Genomic DNA, 20,140 nt, shown 5'->3' with positions numbered 1-20,140 from the left:
GCTGATGCTTTGATATTCGTTCTTCTAAAAAATCCAATAAATGTGCCCTCACCAACTTTTCGTACACTTTGCACAAAATACAAGTTAAGGAAACTGGTCTATAGTTTAAGGGATCTGATTTAACACCCTTTTTAAACAATGCTACAACGGATGCTGACTTCCACACTTCAGGAAGAGATCCCGTTTCTGAACACATTTTAAATAATTTAGTGACTGCTTCTACAAAGTTGTCATCATAAGCTAACGATTTTAATAACTTTGGATGAACACCATCCGGACCTGAACTCTTAAAAATATTAAGCTTTAAAAGTTGCTTCTTAATATCAGCACTGCTAACTTGCAAATCACTAATAACATCTTTATCATAATCCAAAGTGTCATTCTCAGGAAGAGGGCCAGGTGGCTCACACACAAACACTGAGCTGAAGGCACTTGCAAGTACTTCAGCAGACTCAGCAGAACTATCTGTGCGTGTACCATCTCCTCTATCCAAGGAAACCACACTTGATTTTACTTGCCTTTTGTTACGTAAATATGAGTAAAAAGACTTACTATTCTGCTTTAAATTAGATGTAATCTTCTTTTCATAGTTAACTTTAGCTTTAACTTCAGCCACTTCAAAAATATGTTGCTTGCTATTAGCATAACTAAAATTGATTACAGATGGATTTCTATCAAACTCAGCCCATGCTTTGTCCTTGTTCTTCCTCATTCTCTTAAGTGAAGTTGTACTCCATGGCAACTTGACAGGCCTGTTGTCGAGATAAACAGAAGCAGCTGGGACAGCAGCGGCAACAGCCTCCAGTTTACCATGTAGTTCAGTCCACATTTCTTGAACATTATAATTTGTAGAACTATAATCCCAGTCAATGTTATTCATACTAAACTTCAATAATTCATCAGACGAAATCTTACCCCAGATAGGTTTTACAGTTTTCTCTTTAGGACTCTTATCAGTATTTGGCGAAACAACCAGTTCGACAAGTATCCCAACGTGATCACTCTTACCAAGCGGTGAAACAATCTTACAACCGTTGACAAGAGCATCATTTGTATACAAGACCTGATCAAGGAGGCTCTCCTGGAGAGTATCTTTCACATGCCGTCTTCTGGTTGTTTCGTTGGTAAAGTACCATGTTAAACCACTGTCATTAAAAATATCCATATACTTCTGTTGAATAGTTAAAAATTGATTTCTACTAAAAATATTATTATTTAAGATGGAGTGGTAACCATTTCATGTCTCTATAAACATTAAGGCTGCTCTCTGTTTTTGGAACGTTGAGAGCTATTTTGGCTACCTTTTTGTACAGAGTGTCAAGTTCAGCAAGTTTTGTCTTGCCAGCTCTACAATAGATCGTGTCTAAATAATCGAATTGTGGCAACATGAGTGCATTGGCAAACATTTTCCTATATTTAATGGGTAGCAGTGCTTTACTTTTATACATGGCACCAATTCTCTTCATGACCTTCCTAATAATATAATCTACATGGCTTTTGAAGTTTAATTTACTATCTAGAATGAGGCCAAGATATTTTGTCTCTTTGCACTCCTTGATTGTGAAAGTTACCTCATTACAATCAATGGTTATTTCATCATGTTGGTCAACAGAATCAAACAATAGGAATTCAGTCTTCTTTTCATTGAGTGATAATTTATTAACACTGAGCCATTTAAAGATTGTCATAAGTTCTATTTTCATGTTTATAAATGTGCTTCTGCAGGTTTGATCAAAGAATAGTGCACCATCATCTGCAAATAGAAAGGGCTTAGATAGGTTACAGGCATAAATGATGTCATTTATGAAGATACTAAATAATATAGGCCCAATGATGCTTCCTTGTGGTACACCACTCAGAACTTCTAAAAATGAGCTTAGATTGCCATTGATCCTAGTGCATTGATATCTACAAGATAAGAAGTTCTTAAACCAGGTTAAAGCAATGCCACCAATTCCATAATATGCCAATTTTTGAAGCAATATTTCATGATTCACTGTGTCAAAGGCCTTCTTAAGATCAAGAAAGATGATTCCTGGTTTATAAGACTTAGATTTACTCATATATATTTCGTCCATCAGATCGTACATCAGATAAGTTGTGGAGTGATTTTTCCGAAAGCCATATTGATGCCGGATGAAAAGTTTGTTCTCTTCCATGTAATCAGTGAGTTGCTTGCCGACAAAGTATTCTATAAGTTTTCCTACAAGTGGAAGGATGGATATTGGCCTGTAATTATTAGGATCATCTTTCATTCCTGCCTTATGGATGGGAGTTACTCTAGCTTTTTTACAAAGGGTTGGTACAACACCTGTATTAAGGCTCAGATTGACAATGTGGGTACATACAAGTAAATACTTAGAGGATCAATAGAAATAATTCCAGTAGGTGGACAGGCGCAGTTTTTGTTGTGCAGTAGTGTTGCAAGAGAATAAAACCAACTTATAATGTACTAAATAGAATCAAGAATATTATTGACTATATTTTATGACGATGAATTCAGAATTGTAAATTTCGATCAATTTATATTTATTCAGTCTCCAATTATTGAACTGCGGAAGCTGGTTGCCTCAACAATGTTGACTATGCATGGTATGACTGAATTGTCAACCCGTAATAATTAAACGAAAAATAAATGATAAACATGATTTAAAAACTGTAAACCACCAACTGAATTATCGTTTAAATTTAAATAAGTATCTAAACAAAAACCATCATGTGCCGTTAAGAAGCAGGGCACAGCTCATCTGGGCCTCAGCAAATCGGCGAAAATGGGTTCGAAAAAGCCACTACTGGCACTCGAGTCCTTGATCTTTCCGATGGTTCACTGGGCCTTTTGAGCTGCCGTCCTTCAGCTTCTGTCAACTGAAATTACTACTAATCCAAGTTGAGGCAATCAGCCGACGCACGGCTTTTATGGTTATATATGATATGTTTAATCTGTAATAAAGATCAAAATTCAAATTTGTATTCCTTTTAAAAAAATTTGTATTCCTTAGTATCAATCAACAAGTATTAAGAAAAGTGAAATCGGTAAAGAACGATGCTGTATGTAGTCAGCTACTGTAGGATAAAAATGTAATAAAAACATGAACAATAGGTATTAACAAGTTTTTTTTCAACAATATAAAAATTCTTCAAACAGTATCAATAATAATAATCTCAAGATGTGTGTGTGTGTGTGTGTGTGTGTGTGTGTGTGTGTGTGTGTGTGTGTGTGTGTGTGTGTGTGTGTGTGTGTGTGTGTGTGTGTGTGTGTGTGTGTGTGTGTGTGTGTGTGTGTGTGTGTGTGTGTGTGTGTGTGTGTGTGTGTGTGTGTGTGTGTGTGTGTGTGTGTGTGTGTGTGTGTGTGTGTGTGTGTGTGTGTGTGTGTGTGTGTGTGTGTGTGTGTGTGTGTGTGTGTGTGTGTGTGTGTGTGTGCTGTGTCTGTGTGTGTGTGTCTGTGTGTGTGTGTGTCTGTGTGTCTGTGTGTGTGTGTGTGTGTGTGTGTGTGTGTCTGTGTGTCTGTGTGTCTGTGTCTGTGTGTCTGTGTCTGTGTGTCTGTGTCTGTGTGTCTGTCTGATTGTCTGTCTGTCTGTGGAAAATTTCCGAGCGGTTTAATCAAGAAAACGATAAGAGTTATGGGGCTGGTTTTTTTCAGTATAGTGCCAAGAAAACTCTGACGCAGCCAAGTGATGAAGGTTTTTTAAAACGGTGGTAAGTGGTTTAAGAGATCCTGGAGAGGTTTGCTGTTTATCAGTCTCACAATAAGATAATGATTCAAAGGATAATATCCGGTAAGTGGTTTAATTGATCATTTTATGACCCAAATATGATAATAAAGTGTGTGTGGGTGTGTACCCTCCAACTCTCGCTCTCTTTCTTATCTCCCCTCATAATATATTTGCTACATAATTAGGTAATTTGGCAGGGGACCTCTGACCTCCAGACTTAAGATTGCCTTATTGCCTATTAAGTATTACTATTAGATATGTGAGGGGCGCTCAGACTTAAATTGTGGCTTGATTCACGATGTCAATCCTTCGCATCTCGCCGATCTGCATAAGATCTGTGGTTGCGAGAAGCATTATTGTATGCGCGCGCGGCCCAGTAGTGCATCGCGCTACAAAATTGTGGCATGTTTGGAATTAGCGAGTTCATACTTTCACACCGTTTTAATTACGAAAATGTACTGCGTTTTTTCGAATATAATAGGCAGGATTATACTTTTAACTTGCAACTGCGATAGTGAAGTCCCGGCCGGTTACACTAAAAATTCTTCAGACACATAATGTCACAATGACCCTATATAAAAAACAACCCAATATATTCCCTATCACAAATATAGGAACTACTTGTATCACGTCGTGACCTCACGTTCACATAGCCATGTGTATACGCGTACTGCGTGACGCGCTTGTTTCACAAGTCTTTTGCCGCCTACGGCGGTCGCGCGCTACTGCAAGCGGAAGGGCTTTGGTTAGAGCAAACCTCACGGTCGTTTCACTGTAGAGTTTCTACGATACAGGGGAGCCGCGCACTCGTGCGCCGCGGGTCATACAACGTATGACAAAGCTTTTTCACAATGACAAATTTGTTATATCTTTTTGGAATGATGCGCGGCTTTTGGAGCTTCAGTAATATAAGCAGTAAGTGTAAAAGTCGCGTAATTTGACGAAAATTGTTGATTTTCGTTGTATTATTTTGTCATATCTTCGGTTCCTTGTGTTATACCTTCTGTATAACAAATTTTAACTTCTTAACCTTAAGTTTAACCACGCTCTCCCACAGTTCAATTGATTAACAGAAATAGAACATCTGCACTTTAACAACGAAGTAATACAGCCGTCAACTCAGTGGCTGATTACTAACACTGTCAACGCGTCCACGACCAGGAGCAGGACACATCGCCTGGACACCGGACACCACTCTTATCCCAGCACATCTGCACTGCAACGTGACGTCACAGCAACATCGCAATACGTGTCTAAGCAGACTTCAGCAAGGAGGGCACTTCGATTCGAGCACGGGAGATTTCTTTATTCCCATTTTTATCGTCTTAAAATTATACTAATTGTCAACGTTTCTTTTATTTGTATTTTATCCAACTGTTTTACATTTTAATTGTTCAACGCGAACGTAAGTCAGGACCTAAAATTAATAGCCTATAAACGGGTCATTTATAATACTTGAATGAAATAATTTTGAAAGACCAATCGGACTTTCAAAACGGTCCGAAAAACCTAGTGGATATTAAAGTTGGCATAGTAATGAAAATGGAGCAAAAGACGTTGCTTTGAACTGTAATCGAGCGTGCTAAATCACTTTACAGTCGATTAGATTGCGATTAGATTGCGATCTTCGAGATTGTTCTAAAAGGGCCCCCGATGGTTGTACATTGTAACCAACTTCAATCGATGTATTTTCGGACGCTGATTCCGAATCACCCCCCATGACATAGGGTTAAAATGCTCTCCTGACGAGATATTGGCGAAAAACTGTATCGATCACGTAATATGACCGTATAAGGAAGTTAGTCTAATTTCTCGTTAGGGTTAGGGTTTTAGAATATGTTTTTGTTAAGGAATGGGTTAGGGTTAGGGTTGGGATCAGATTAGAGGGTTAGGGTTTCGAAAAGTCGTTCAGAACCAGCTAGAGAACGGGTTAAAAAAGTCACGTGACAGTCGAGTGTAGAGTGATTAATCATCATCCAGCTGTAATTGGTAATATAATGTTTAATGATTGGATATGCCTAAAATTTGTCGGAAAGTTTCCTTTTATAAGTTTATGTTTATAACCTACCTTGATTCACGATGTCAATCCTTCGCAGCTCGGTGAGGCACAGTGGTGCATCTCGCCGATCTACCGAAGTGATTGCGAGAAGCATTATTTGATGCGCGCGCGACCCAGTAGTGCATCGCGCTACAATAACCTACCAAGACGCGCGCTGAGTTGGACTCGTCGACATGAGTCTTGTATAAATTTGAAACAAATGTTTTACGAGTATCACCCGTTAAGTATTATATATGTCGAGGGGAGTGATTCGGAATCAGCGTCCAAAAATAAGCGACCGCGACCCAATTTGGTTTTATTTCGACTGTCGTGTCGGTTTCGACTATGATCGTGTCGCAGCCCCTTTATATTAACAATTAAAGTATAATTTCAAAGTACGAGCATGGAACGTGATTAAGCACGCGACGCCCTACCCCAATTAACCCTAACCCTAACCTTGCTCTATCCAGAGCCCAATTGCGCTTGTGAAACAAGCGCGCCCGCAGTGGCGCAAAAGCACATGGTTAGGTGAAACCCTAAACCGAGCCCTAAACAATCGGATTCGTGTTTTATCAGCCTGTCACGTAACCAAAATAATTGTTTGCCCATAACTCTCCAGGGAATCATTTAAATGTTTACCCTACCCCAGCAGACCTTACTGTCTGGCAATATTACTACAGGTGATTGCGTCTTCACCGCTTGTTGAACTCCGTGCGCGCTCGTAAGTTCATTAATTGACGATGTCAATTCATCGCAGCTCGGCACGGCACAGTAGCGCATCTCGCCGATCTAGCGCATCTCGCCGATCTAGCGTCGTTGCCAGTTGCGAGAAGCTTAATTAAGTGCGCGGCGCGGCACAGTAACGCATCGCGCTACAAGTAAGTTCATTGCATTTGCACGCTTCAATTATTCCAAGAATGCAATTATTGCATCACGTACCACGTGATACGATTGAGCCAATCAGAGAACAAGAATCCGCAAAGTTAAAGCTGCGCACTTTTATAAGGCCCAAAATAAGACTTTTCGCGATAATTCAAAATCTACGTTGTTTTAAATTTCCCCCTGGGGGAAACGTTATTTTTAAAAGGCGAACATTTTGTTAAAAACCAGACGTTTCTATTTCTTTTATTTTCGAAGTTAGGCCCCTACCAGTAACGTTTCCTGGGACGTCAAGGGGCCGGGGTGATTCGGAATCAGCGTCCAATAATACACCGATCTAGAAATATAATACTTTCATACCCTCAGGGCCTTTTCCATTTTCACAAAAATTGTTTCAATTTGGGAGGGCGGTTTAGTGAGAGTGGAACTAGACGTCCCTTAACTATAACCAGTACCATACCTTTTATATCTACCTTACTACCAAAAATAACGTACTGAAATCTGTTACGCTGTATTTATTAAAAAATCTAAAAGGAGAACATTTCAAAACATTCGACATTCAACATTTGCTATAATTCATATAATTCATCATCAAGCCATAGTAAAGCATATAGAATATAATTAACTTTACCAGTAAAACTTAAAAATGATGAGAACATACAGAACAATTTGAAATCATGTAATTACGCCTTGTTGAAAGACAGACAAACTTAAAAAAGCCAAAGCTTCATACACTCACATACAGTAAAACATAATTCAATGCACAGTCATGTAAGACACCAATCTTCAAATGCATCTACAGCCCAGACTTTAAATTCTTAAACTTAATAACCATCCTCATATTCATTTATATGTTTCATAAGTTTTTTGAATACTAAAACTGTTATCTGACAGAATAATTAAAAGAGCCTAATTATTTAATCCGACGGTGCCCTACTAACTGAACAATAAACAATGACGTGCAGAAGGTTGTTTAATTACTATAAAATAATGATAATAATAAGGTAATAATGCATCACAACGATTCTTAATGGTGAAGATGAGCACAACATGAGCTTCATTAGTATTACCCATTAATACCATTGATCAACAACTAATAAAAGTATGCTGATCCAGTAGGTATGTTCCATATATGGATTCAAATCACGCAACATCAAACATTATCAATGTTGCCTTAAATTACTTTTAAGAAACCTTAAAAGAAGTCAAAACACTAATTTGTTAGTACAATCACCGATCAAGATTTGCATTTGAAAAATCCTAATTAAAAAATTAATCGCCAATATTAATTTAATTTAAATTTATTTTTATAAGCTAAGTCAATGATGTTCTCCTTTCTGTCCATATGTATGATTTGTTTCAGATTCAAACTGTCAGGATCCGTGAACTCCAGCGCAATTTCCGTTCTCATGTTGTCATTCACCGCGGTGTCATCTCTTGCTTCTTTGAAATATTAAGAGAAAGTTTAATAATTTTGCCTCGTTTATTACTATAAGATAAATAAGAAAATATTATTACTACAATAATTGAACGTTTGAAAACTGTTTTCTCTAGAAAAAGGGAAGGAATAAAAAATGTTATGGATTCTAAGCCCTATATAGAAATAAATACGGCCTAAAACACTGCTACTCATACCTATTAATCTTATGAAATTAAGACATCTGGTGTTCATAGCCATACACTGGAAGTTGTCCCTTGCCTTTGTGGAGAGAACATTGGCGTAGGTTCCCTGATATCCAACTCTAGTACCTGCAAAATAAGAATCTCTTCATTCTTTGAACTTTAATAATGACAAATTACTAAAAGCTTGTTTTAAAGCTTGTAGTTTTAACTAAATTAGTCTATTCTCAAATTTTGATAAAACTGAGTAAATTCGATTCGTGCCGGGAATCAGGCCTGACCGGGAACCGTTCACGAGGAAGTCACGAGGGCGAAGGACACGAGGGCGGATGTCACAAGGGCAAAGGACACAAGGACGAAAGTTTCCTAAAAGGTTGGACACGAGGGCGAAGGACACAAGGGCGAAAATTGATCACATGATACAAGGGCACAAGTTTCCTAAAACGATCACATGACTCACTTTATCATGGAACCATACACCGTCCTATCTTGACCTAGTAATACTACAAAAACTTAAACTTATATATATTACAAATCATTTTAGTGATCATCTGCAGGAGACTTACAAAGTTGCAAGGATTAACGATTAAGTAGTTTCAGTTTCATCACTCAGCTAACAAATTAGTACTAGGGGATATCGAGACAAAGTAAACGTGACAGTAAATATACTTGGCTGGAATGGTGAGCCCACTCTGATTAGATTGCAGAATTACCAAAGTATTACGAGTAAGAATTTTAAGCTTTTAAAATTTCAAGGAAGTTCACCAATTCTTACCTTCAACACAAAATGACTGAACTTGTTTATTCAGCTTTTGAAATATAGCCAGCTCCTCGAATATACCCTCTTCTTTTTCGACTTCCCGCCAAAACGTAGCGTTGAAGTGGTCGTACAGCGCTATATCCAGCTTCTGCATCTGTGCTATCTTTGCGAGAAGGGACGGGTCCTCAACTTTATCTTTCTTTATCCTCTCAAGGGATCTTAGGTACAGAATATCCTCAAACTCCAAGCAGAATTTTCTCTTCAGTAGAACTAACGACAGATCAAAGTGCTCAGTTATCAGCACTAGATCCCACCTTTGGGAGGCTTGTTCCAGAAAGTTTGACAAATACCTGTCTTGATCCGCCGACTTGAAGTACTCCTCTATATTTAGTCCCATGTCAATGCTGTTAGCGTTCACCATCATAGCACAGTTCTTACAAAAGTACGTGTTAACCAAGTATTTGTCATGCATGTGACTGCTGAAGAAGAGCTTCAAACTCTCCTCAAATGTGTCCGCTGGGTAGAGATTAGTGATCTCAAAGAAGCTGAAGGCTGATGAGAACTGTGAAACAGGGGATCGCAGAATGGTGAAAGTTTTCGAAGGGTTGAATATGTGATCTTTGAGAAAAGCATGGTCAAAGTTGGCGTGCTGAGCGAAGATGTTTGCCGTTGGGCGACCAGTGAGCAGTCTATCAGGGTCGAGCTTCTTGTACTCTGTGCTGGATGGGTACTTGTACAGTAGCTGGGTTCTGTTGTGTACTTCACCGTATCTGAAATAACGGTGTTACTAAAGGGTTACTAGGGTGTTACTAAGGTGTACTAGGGTGTTACTAGGGTGTTACTAGGGTGTTACTATGGTGTTACTAGAGTTTTACTAGGGTGTTGTTTGGGCCCGGACGGTGCCGGTGGTTCTAATGACCATTTACTAAAATACATAAATACAAAATACAATATAGTATAAATATTATAATCAGAAGTTTTATAAATCCTATCCGTCCAAGTTAAACTTGAAGGGCGCTACACGCACGACGAAAACTCCCTTTAATGTGAGCTGAAGTAGACTACTAGTAGTAGAGCTAGTAGCGCTTGAAATTGACAGAACTGAAAACGAAATCTGACAATTGTCGCGAAAACTGACAGTTTTGTGTGCTCGAAGTGTCGAGAAATACTGACAGTGCAAGACTGGGCACACAAGAGTGAGTTAAAACATCCTCCACACAACAAAAACTTGAATACACTAATAATAATAAATTATTAAAAACACTCAAGCTCATTCTGCAGTCTTATTAGTCTTATCAGTACTCTTTATAGCACCGTTTCTGATAAAGTGTAGCTTATCAGGTTGCTCAGTTACCAGTCTTTTCATGTCACTGACGAGTTCTCTTTGCTTGGCTCTCTGTTCTGGAGATCGATCTGGGCTGATAAAAACAGTTTTAAACTTTTCCGTTGCTCGCAGGTTTCTCGATTTAGCGAGAATCTGATTAACAATTGTTGCACTTGCCGCAGTCACTTTAACTGGTCTCACAGCCTTGCCAGGTTTGAGCTTTCCGACTCTACTAGCTTCGATTCTGGGTTTCTCTCCGATTGCTGAGAACACTTCACTGACCACGGTGCTGAGCTCCTCATTGTCCTGCTCCGATAAACCAAAAATCATCAGATTTTTGTTTCGGTCTTCCTCCTGTACCACAGTTTTCACAGCTTTCTTGATCATTTCAGAACTGACAGGCTTCTGAGATTCTGGACAATTCGCCTGTAATACCGAGCTGAAGGATTGGAATTCAGCCTTGACAGACTCTCCGACTGACGATTTAACTGACGTCTGCAACGATTCCAACTGTTCATTTTTGCAGGCTAGTAGTTCTGACTGCAACTTAATGATGGTCTCCTGTGTCTCGAACATATGATGTTTAACTGAATTTGAGGCCATCTTGTAGTCCGTGGATACGACACCAGTGAACTCCTCCAAATATATTAATGCATCGTACAACAAGTCACACGCAGTGTCCTTGTTCATCTTCTTCACGCGCGAAGGGGATAGTTGCCCAATTGCTGTGATCTCCATCTCGTTCATAGCCTTGTTGAGAAGTTCAACTGAGTCACCCCTTAACATGTTGATCTCCTTTTCACCATACTCGCTGGGCGGGATGGTCATGGTCGTGTAACACGGTGATACACAAACCACTGTAGCTGCACGTTACAATCAACAGAGATAAGCACTAAGATAAGATAGTAAGAAAAGAGCAACGTATGCAATTAGTGTAATACTGAACTGTTACTAGGGTGTTACTAGGGTGTTACTATGGTGTTACTAGGGTGTTACTAGAGTTTTACTAGGGTGTTACTAGAGTGTTACTAGGGTGTTACTATGGTGTTACTAGGGTGTTACTAGGGTGTTGCTATGGTGTTACTAGGGTGTTACTAGGGTGTTACTAGGGTGTTACTAGGGTGTTACTAGGGTGTTACTAGAGTGTTACTAGGGTGTTACTATGGTGTTACTAGGGTGTTACTAGGGTGTTGCTATGGTGTTACTAGGGTGTTACTAGGGTGTTGCTATGGTGTTACTAGGGTGTTACTAGGGTGTTACTAGGGTGTTACTAGGGTGTTACTAGGGTGTTACTATGGTGTTACTAGGGTGTTACTAGGGTGTTGCTATGGTGTTACTAGGGTGTTACTAGGGTGTTACTAGGGTGTTACTAGGGTGTTACTAGGGTGTTACTAGGGTGTTACTAGGGTGTTACTAGGGTGTTACTAGGGTGTTACTAGGGTGTTACTAGAGTTTTACTAGGGTGTTACTAGAGGGTTACTAGGGTGTTACTATGGTGTTACTAGGGTGTTACTAGGGTGTTGCTATGGTGTTACTAGGGTGTTACTAGGGTGTTACTAGGGTGTTACTAGGGTGTTACTAGAGTGTTACTAGGGTGTTACTATGGTGTTACTAGGGTGTTACTAGGGTGTTGCTATGGTGTTACTAGGGTGTTACTAGGGTGTTGCTATGGTGTTACTAGGGTGTTACTAGGGTGTTACTAGGGTGTTACTAGGGTGTTACTAGGGAGGGGTACAGTAGCTGGGTTCTGTTGTGTACCTCGCCGTATATTAGTGTAAATATTAAGGTATATTAGTGTAAATATTAAGACCTTTGAACTTTAAAGTCTGAACCGTTAACCACCGTCCAAACTAAAGCAAGTCATCGGGGACACAGACTTTAACTCTTTAAGTTTTCAAGAACCCCTGTTACTATCGTAGGATCGTTAATTATATTATTCAATCGGGCGTGCAAATTTTTTGGGGTGCAAGGTTGTGCAAGATTGTTATATTACTATATTTATATCCTTAGAAATATTCGGTGCGGTCGTGTCAATGATCATTTACTTGTAATCAACTTATATAAATATGTTCCAGCGTATAGTATAGACTGGGACTCAGTGCAGGGCTCCACTTCTCTAACTATTATCCGTTAAAACTATATTTAATACTGACTATCGACCGGAGTAGACAGCATAATTTCTGGACAAATTGTAAAATAAATTGTAATTATTCCTGGAGGTTTTAGCAGAATCTATGTTAAGGAGGCAAACACCAAAACTGTCCAGCTCAAATGATATCATTGACCATCTAGCGCCCTGTTTCCACACCAAAAATTTTTTTTGAGGATTCCCATTTTTGTAATCGAGCATTTCCTGGTCAAAGTGCATTTTTCGGAAAAGCACAATTTTTTTCATGCAATGGAGAGGCTATAAGTTCATCATTTCTTGTGGTATCGAGCTGAAACTTTACACGAAGTTTATTCATATGTAGTTCAAGATTTGTGTAAAATATTGATATCAGATCTGAAAAGGCTGCATTTTTTTAAATTTGTAAAGTCAAAAAGTGGTAATTTTACTTTTTAAGCTTGTTTTGACCGAAAAGTCCGTCAAGGAACATCGGATTGTTTTGATGCTTGACATGAAATGATGAAATTGTTCTCTGAATTCTGGCGCATGGTGTTTGATGCCCTCAAAAATGTGTTTATTCAACTGGAAGGTTGATCTTTTGCACATTTACATTCCACACACTATTTTCAACTCACCATGTACTTATATATGAGTTATGATTAAAAAAACACCCTAAAGTTCTTTCTTTTAAAGTTATGGGAGAAAATGCAATTTTGTATCTGCAAAGCCAAAAAATCAATTGAATGCGTGTTTTCGAATATAATAGGCGGGTTATACTTTTGCATTTCAACTGCGATAGTGAAGTCCCGGCCGTAGGCCGTAGGCACGGGTTATACTAGTAATGAATAATCTGGTGCTTATATCTGATAAAACTATTACAGTTACCTGAGAAGAATATTGGTGATGGTACTGCTGCCCGTTTTGTGGGTTTTAGTAAAAATTATATTTTCTTGAGGAGAGCACTTCTGACCGAACTTCGTCCGTATCGTTTCTGCAAAACTTTTGTCTGCAAGTGCATGTCTTCTTTTGTGCACCGGAAATGCTGAAATCGAAAATTTTATTGAAATTTAATGCAAAGCCCAGTGACACTAATTTCACATGCTCCAATTTTCGAGATTATTTTCGAAAAAATAAGATTTATAGGACATTGGTGACCATCCAAACAGAATTTATATATTATTTTAATATTATATCGAACCCTGTAATTCATGTGAAATGTCTAACTAGAATGCAGTAATTCTAGGGGAGGGATGGTTGTCTCAAGGGAAAAATGCCAAATGGAGCACCTGGAGCAATTGAAACATATAAGAATAACTGCATGACTCACAAGCCTGCTGAGAGACCAGTTGAGCGGTCATGGCGTCTCTGGTAAGGTAAAGGACGAGAGAGGTAATGGTGATGAGGAAAAAACCGTAAGAAACGCACTTCGTCCTCTGCGAGCTGGCCTTAATTGATGTTTCGTACTTCCTGAAATAAGGTGTTAGTAAGGTAGGCACGAGGATGTTAGAAGGATGTTATCAAGGCGTACAAGATTGTTAGCGGAGTTTTACTTGGGACAGCGGTATTACCATACGGTGTTACTAATACTGTTACTCGGGTTTTACTGTTCGAAGGTGTTGCTAAACATTATGGTGGTTGGGTTATGGGTGATATAATATTTTACATTATTGGTTCTAAGTCTACAAAGCTTGCGCAAATTCAAAATAGAAACCAGAAGGTACTTTACAGCTATCTTCCAACCGTCCAACTCCTTTTTGTAAAATTAATTCCACCTGCTGAAGGATGCTCTAAATATGAAAACGCAAGGTCCCAAATTTAATTTGGGACCAATCCCTGATCTACCACATCAAAACTTCCTTTAACGCGGAAAAACAGCTTAAAGTGAATTTTAAAATGAGGTTTGACTTACCTTAACTGCGAAAATTTTCAGTGGAATATTTTCGTCGAAATCCAAACTTAGAGTTAGACGAACATTTTCGTGACGAAAAACTTTCGCCGTACAAAATATTCGCGACGAATATTTTGGTTTTCGATTTATTTTATTATAAGTTGAATAACTATTATTTGAGTACATATTTATTTAATTATTTTAACAATTTTCACCATTTATTCAATAAAAACTAAAAAGTTTTATTAGCTGTCCAAAAATAGTAAAATTCCGACGAAACTTGATGAGACGAAACGATTCGTTTTCCTTTGACAATAATTGTCGATGACATTGTTTTCGCGACTAAAGTTTTTGCAGTTAAGGTAAGCCGACTGTACTGAGATAAAAATTAGATTTTAATTTTTGTTGAATTTTCTGACGAGCGTGCTAAATCACTCTACAGTCGATCTTAGAGACTTTCTAAAAGGGCCCCCGATAGTTGAGACCAACTTAGATTGATGTATTTTCGCACACTCATTCTGAATCACCCCCCCCCCCCCCCCCCCCCCCCCCCATGACATAGGGTTAAAATGCTCCCCTAGCGAGATATTGGCGAAAAAACTTTTCGATCACGTGATATGACCATACAAGGAGGTTGGTCTAATTTATCGTTAGGGTTAGGGTTTCAGCATATGCTTTTGTTAAAAATTAGGTTAGGGTTACGGTTGGGATCAGATCAGAGGGCTACGATTTCGATTAGTCATTCAGGGCCATCAAGAGAACGTGCTTAAAAAGTCACGTGACAGTCGACTGTAGAGTGACTAATCATCATCCATTTCCTGACGAATACTTTTATGTGAACGAACCTGTACAACATGATAATATTCGCTTGTAGCCGGCTTATCCGCCGCCAGGTGGGAAGATCAAAAATTTCATTTGTCCTTGACATGACTGATAATTAAAAACTGATAATTAAAGACTGGTCATTAAAGTACAAATTAATCAACACGGATAACAAGTTGTCATTTGTTACTAACAACTCGAGCAGATTACCCAAATTTGATTACCCTAATTTGATTACTTTAATGTGATTACAAAGCCGCTTAACTTTGATGCCCATTGCACAAGGTTTATATTGGCGTACCCGGCGTAGCATCAATAAACATCGGTAATATATTTGAAAGAGCACCTCTGACATATAAGACAAACGGTAAGGAGAAATCTGCAGTATTTTAAAATTAAGTTTAACATATTACGCAGCACCGATCATAGCCTGTCTGACAGTAGCATAAGACCACGGTCCACAATTATATAAATAAATAAACATCTTCCTTTAAACTTAGTCTATCCAAGTTGCAGGATAACTTTATCAATTCGTTTAACTTTGAGGACAATATTGCACGGTATTTTAATATACTCGATGCAACATACCTTACGAGACATATTTATGTTCGACATAATTCCGCTAACCTAAATGATTTGGGAACGAAAATATGGGAGTTTTTTTTTCAAAAACCGCCTCATTCCATACCCCAAATTAAATCATGGTACATATTTGGGGATTTTTTACAAAAATGAAACCCGTTATTTAAAAAAATGAAATACGAAGATCTTCTCTGATCAGCTCTTTCATCTTGTAAACAATTTCTCCGGAGCCTTTGAAAGTTAGCGTTAACTTAACTTATAATCCTCCAGAGGGTATAGGAGACCGACACACGACAGTGCTTGTTATCTGCCACTACTCCCGAAATTTCACCGCCTTGGCCAATAAAGTAGTGACAGAGCTTGCTTTTTTTTAATGGAACGTTTCCAAAATCATTTTTAAAGCAATTCATAATCGAATACTAGTGTTCATTAATTGTTTGATGAATCATATTAATAACTTACAGTTACTATATTGATAAGTCCCAAGTTGATAGTAAATCGATAAAGTTATAGCTAAGGAAAATATGCGAAAAATAATTAAGGGAAATAATGGCGATGGCCTACATTTTTTTGTCCGCAAATATGGTGTTTTTTTTTTCGAAAAACCACCGATTTTCGTACCTTTTAAATATATCTCGTAAGGTAAGCCGATTAAACCAAAAATTAGATTTTATTTTTGTTGAATAGTGTGGTTCACAAAACATTTTTTATTCCGAATAATCAGGAATCAATGTTAATTAGTTGCTCTATAGGCCAACTAAGCACCAAAAAAATGTTAGGTTCCAACTCGACCGGGAACTGACCCCTCCGGCCACGCCCATTTTTTGACGGTTTCTTATACACATAAAAAACCGAATATTGGAGTTTTCACCCTTAAAGAGTTCCAATACGTCTTTAAAACGTCGATACTCGAATATAAACCTGCTGACGAGATTTCATTTAATCATGGTCTCGAAACCGTAAGAGTTCGGGAACCACGCCCAGTTTGGACCACACCCATTTTAACATATAATGTATGGGTCACATTAGCGACGTGACCCATACTCCCATATGCACTGCTCAGAAAGAAACTGTATGGTTGTTAGGCACTATAATGTTCAAAATGTCACATTTTGTGTGACTTAGTTAACTATAGCTGCCCAATTATCATTCCTTGGTATAAAATATAGTAGATTAGGTCAATCTAACAATTATGATACAAGTACAACATTGGTTATAGGGTTTGCATTATCGGTCCAATAATTTTTATCGCCGATAACCGATAACGATTTTGAAATTATCGGCGATAACGATAATTATCGGCGATAAAATTGGGTCATAACAATGAGCTAGCATTGTTATGACCCAATTTTTTGATCGAACTCCAAAAACTGAATTATGAATTAATATGTGTTTTCTTTCGAACATACGTGTAACGTGACATTGGGAATTGTATATTCGGTTTAGCCACTATGTAGGTATGTTTCACCACTGGCAACTTATAGTGAATTTTAGAAAATTTACCATGGAATAACTTTAAGGAATGTTATGCTAAATAATAAATATGCTGTCTATGTAAACAGTTTTCCGCACAGTCTTCCCAGTCCTTTTCCCGATCGGGACGGACCCAGTTATTCTCTGTGTCGCTTTATTTTCAATCGAATTATAGGTTTTAATTTGGCCCTCGAAAGCCTTCAAGTCTCCGAGAGTCCGAGTAATTCATCTTTTTCCCATCACAAAATATGATATCAATTATCAATATTGCAGAAGTGCTAGGCCACAGTCAGGCAACAGGCGATCTGCAATTTTCAATCGAATTATAGGTTTTACTTTGGCCCTCGAAAGCCTTCAAGTCTCCGAGTAATTCATCTTTTTCCCATCACAAAATATGATATCAATTATCAATATTGCAGAAGTGCTAGGCCACAGTCAGGCAACAGGCGATCTGCAATTCTAGCGATTAAAAGTCTTGAGGTCACGATCATCATGTTCAATGTTCATGATCGTGATTCGTGATGCCATGATAATGATATTTATTTGAAGAAAAAAAATGTTGATATTATCGGTTAGAAATTATCGCCGATAACCGATAATAACTTGTTCACAAATTATCGCCGATAATGTCGGTTGCAAACCCTAGTATGGGCTGCTATATTTCTTGTATTAATCAATTTCAACCATAAGAAGAACTGTCGATGTGAACGAAAAATTATCAAACTTTTACAAGTACAACAAATCATATACAATTGTAATAGATTAAGAAGAACTACCCGAAGGCAGCTGCAATAAAGATTCAATAAACATCAGCTAATTGGACACTATCTACCACTCTTATCCCGAAATACTAGGTATCGACACGAAAGCAACCCAAAGAGATTTTGACAGCATGTGATTGATGCAATTAATGGAAACTTATTAAAATTCGTAAGCCGTAAATGAATGGGAAAAGCGAGCGACCGATTTTATTCTCGGTATCATTTTGCATTTGCGGCTATTCAAATTAATATCATTTCCTTTTGTTTGGGAAAGAGAGACACTGGCAGCGCTCCAATCTACCCACGATTATGGGTTTTGGTCAAATTACCATTATTAATAATCCTTCTTTTGATTCCTATAAGTATATTATGTTACTTTTGAAGAGTTTTTTAGTGGTTTATTGTTAATCGTAGTGTGGTAAATATCAATAAATCTTCCTATAATTACTATATGATTTATTTAAAGTTTTAATTTTTCCTAAATAGATTTGTTTTTGAGATGATTTAGTTGTTTGTTGCTGGATATTTTCACCTCACCCTTTAGAACCGCTCTGACATGGTTAGTACCTGGCACTTGTGTCAGTTGCTAACCATATGGGCGGTATACAAGCACATTATTTCATTTCATTTCATTTCATTTCATTTCATACTACCACATAATAATTTATGTGACTGGTGCGTATAGTTGTAATGGTGTTGATTGATCCGGTACGTAATACTAATATAGGGTGTTCAAGCTGGTATATCAATATTTGCTCAATTTCACACATGTTCAGATATCATCAAGAGTATGCGACAAAGTCGAATACACCGTGCCTTTTGATAGGGCCACTAATGTTTACCAATATCCTCAAACTCAAATGAACGTGTCCATATCAAACAGTCCTAAAAATAGAATCATGCATGGTACGAGGCTTTCTGTACTGGACGCTTGGTAATTTGCTGGCACAAACATTTTTACCTTGGCTTTGATTCCTACTATAAATTACCTGGGGACCTCAGGCTATCATGTTCATTAACATATAGAGATTCGGCGGAATGACAGGCTGAACGCGGCCCAGTAATATATCATCAAGAGTATGTGACAAAGTCGACTACACCGTGCCTTTTGATAGGGCCATTAATATTTACCAATATCCTCAAACTCAAATGAACGTGTCCATATCAAACAGTCCTAAAAATAGAATCATGCATGGTACGAGGTTTTCTGTACTGGACGCTTGGTAATTTGCTGGCACAAACATTTTTACCTTGGCTTTGATTCCTACTATAAGTATAAAGTATTTTGGGTAAATGATACGGTTAATGTACAAGATAAGTCAAGGAGTCGAGTCCGGACGATACGTTTTAGTTTTAAAAATCGATTTATAAAGAGGCAAAGCAGTCAAACATAAAATCGTAATTATTTTAACAATAATTACAGATTTAAAATGGCGTATTATTATGTAAACAATTAACAAAGTGATATCCTTCAACGGAGCGAACCCCTTCTAGTCTTAAGAAAGAAACAACATTCTCTTTTAGAATCTGCAGATACTGCAAATAGAAATTATTTGCAGTATTTTGACAAACCTTTCCCTCATAACTCACGTTATCACGTACTTATTACTCATTTTTTAAACAGTCACGCGGCAATTTTATTAACATGATATTTTTAAAAAATATTAAAAATATATCAATAAAATATTAATAGAATAAAATTGTTTACCTCTTCAATTTCGAGACGTCGTAAATTAGTCCGATTTGCTCATTATACTGGTTCAAGAACCCCATGATCCTCTAAAATGGAGGAAAGAGTAGTAAAATGCTGGTTTCAAAACCATTGTCAATAATAATAATACTGATAATCATAAATAACGTCAGAGTAAGACTAAAATGAACAATAGAGCTGTTTCCCGCGGGTCAGAATTAAGGGACTAGAGTGTTGTTCATAATATACAAATGATACTGATAATCACGTCTTGGAAAGATAAAATGAACAGAATTCTTGCATTTGCAGAAGAACGGTATGTTAGATAAATTCCAGGATCAGAATTGCAGAACTACAAGCGTTGTTCCAACCAATTTCTATGATATTCATTCCTAAATATAGATGATTTATTTATGATTGGTAACGACGTTTGGGCGATACCGCCCGTCTTACGAGTCACGCCGGTATTTATACAAAATTTGC

General features: G+C 37.8%; 2 protein-coding genes across 3 annotated transcripts in view; one reads left to right on the top strand and one right to left on the bottom strand.

Moving 5' to 3' along the window:
• The window catches only part of LOC134823167 (small ribosomal subunit protein eS7-like), a 98,010-nt gene that overhangs the window by 11,105 nt on the left and 66,765 nt on the right, over positions 1 to 20,140 (top strand). The window lies entirely within an intron of this gene.
• LOC134823161 (galactosylceramide sulfotransferase-like) lies at positions 7,132 to 19,753 on the bottom strand. Of its 2 annotated transcripts, none has more exons than XM_063834509.1 (6): positions 19,676 to 19,753; positions 13,769 to 13,908; positions 13,327 to 13,483; positions 9,026 to 9,780; positions 8,266 to 8,379; positions 7,132 to 8,073 (listed from the first exon to the last, which is right to left on the bottom strand). In XM_063834509.1, exons 1-6 carry the CDS (start codon positions 19,738 to 19,740, stop codon positions 7,916 to 7,918), a joined length of 1,389 nt encoding a protein of 462 aa, XP_063690579.1. In that variant the 5' UTR covers positions 19,741 to 19,753; the 3' UTR covers positions 7,132 to 7,915. The 2 variants fall into 2 exon arrangements, with proteins under 2 accessions (XP_063690579.1, XP_063690580.1); XM_063834510.1 differs by lacking the exon at positions 19,676 to 19,753 and adding an exon at positions 15,175 to 15,226 and having other exon boundaries at positions 7,151 to 8,073.

Source organism: Bolinopsis microptera, chromosome 11 (genome assembly GCF_026151205.1).
Source record: "Bolinopsis microptera isolate Bmic1 chromosome 11, MBARI_Bmic_1.0, whole genome shotgun sequence".
NCBI lineage: Eukaryota > Metazoa > Ctenophora > Tentaculata > Lobata > Bolinopsidae > Bolinopsis > Bolinopsis microptera.
Note: the sequence above shows the minus strand (reverse complement) of the source record. Positions and strands in the feature narration are given on the sequence as shown.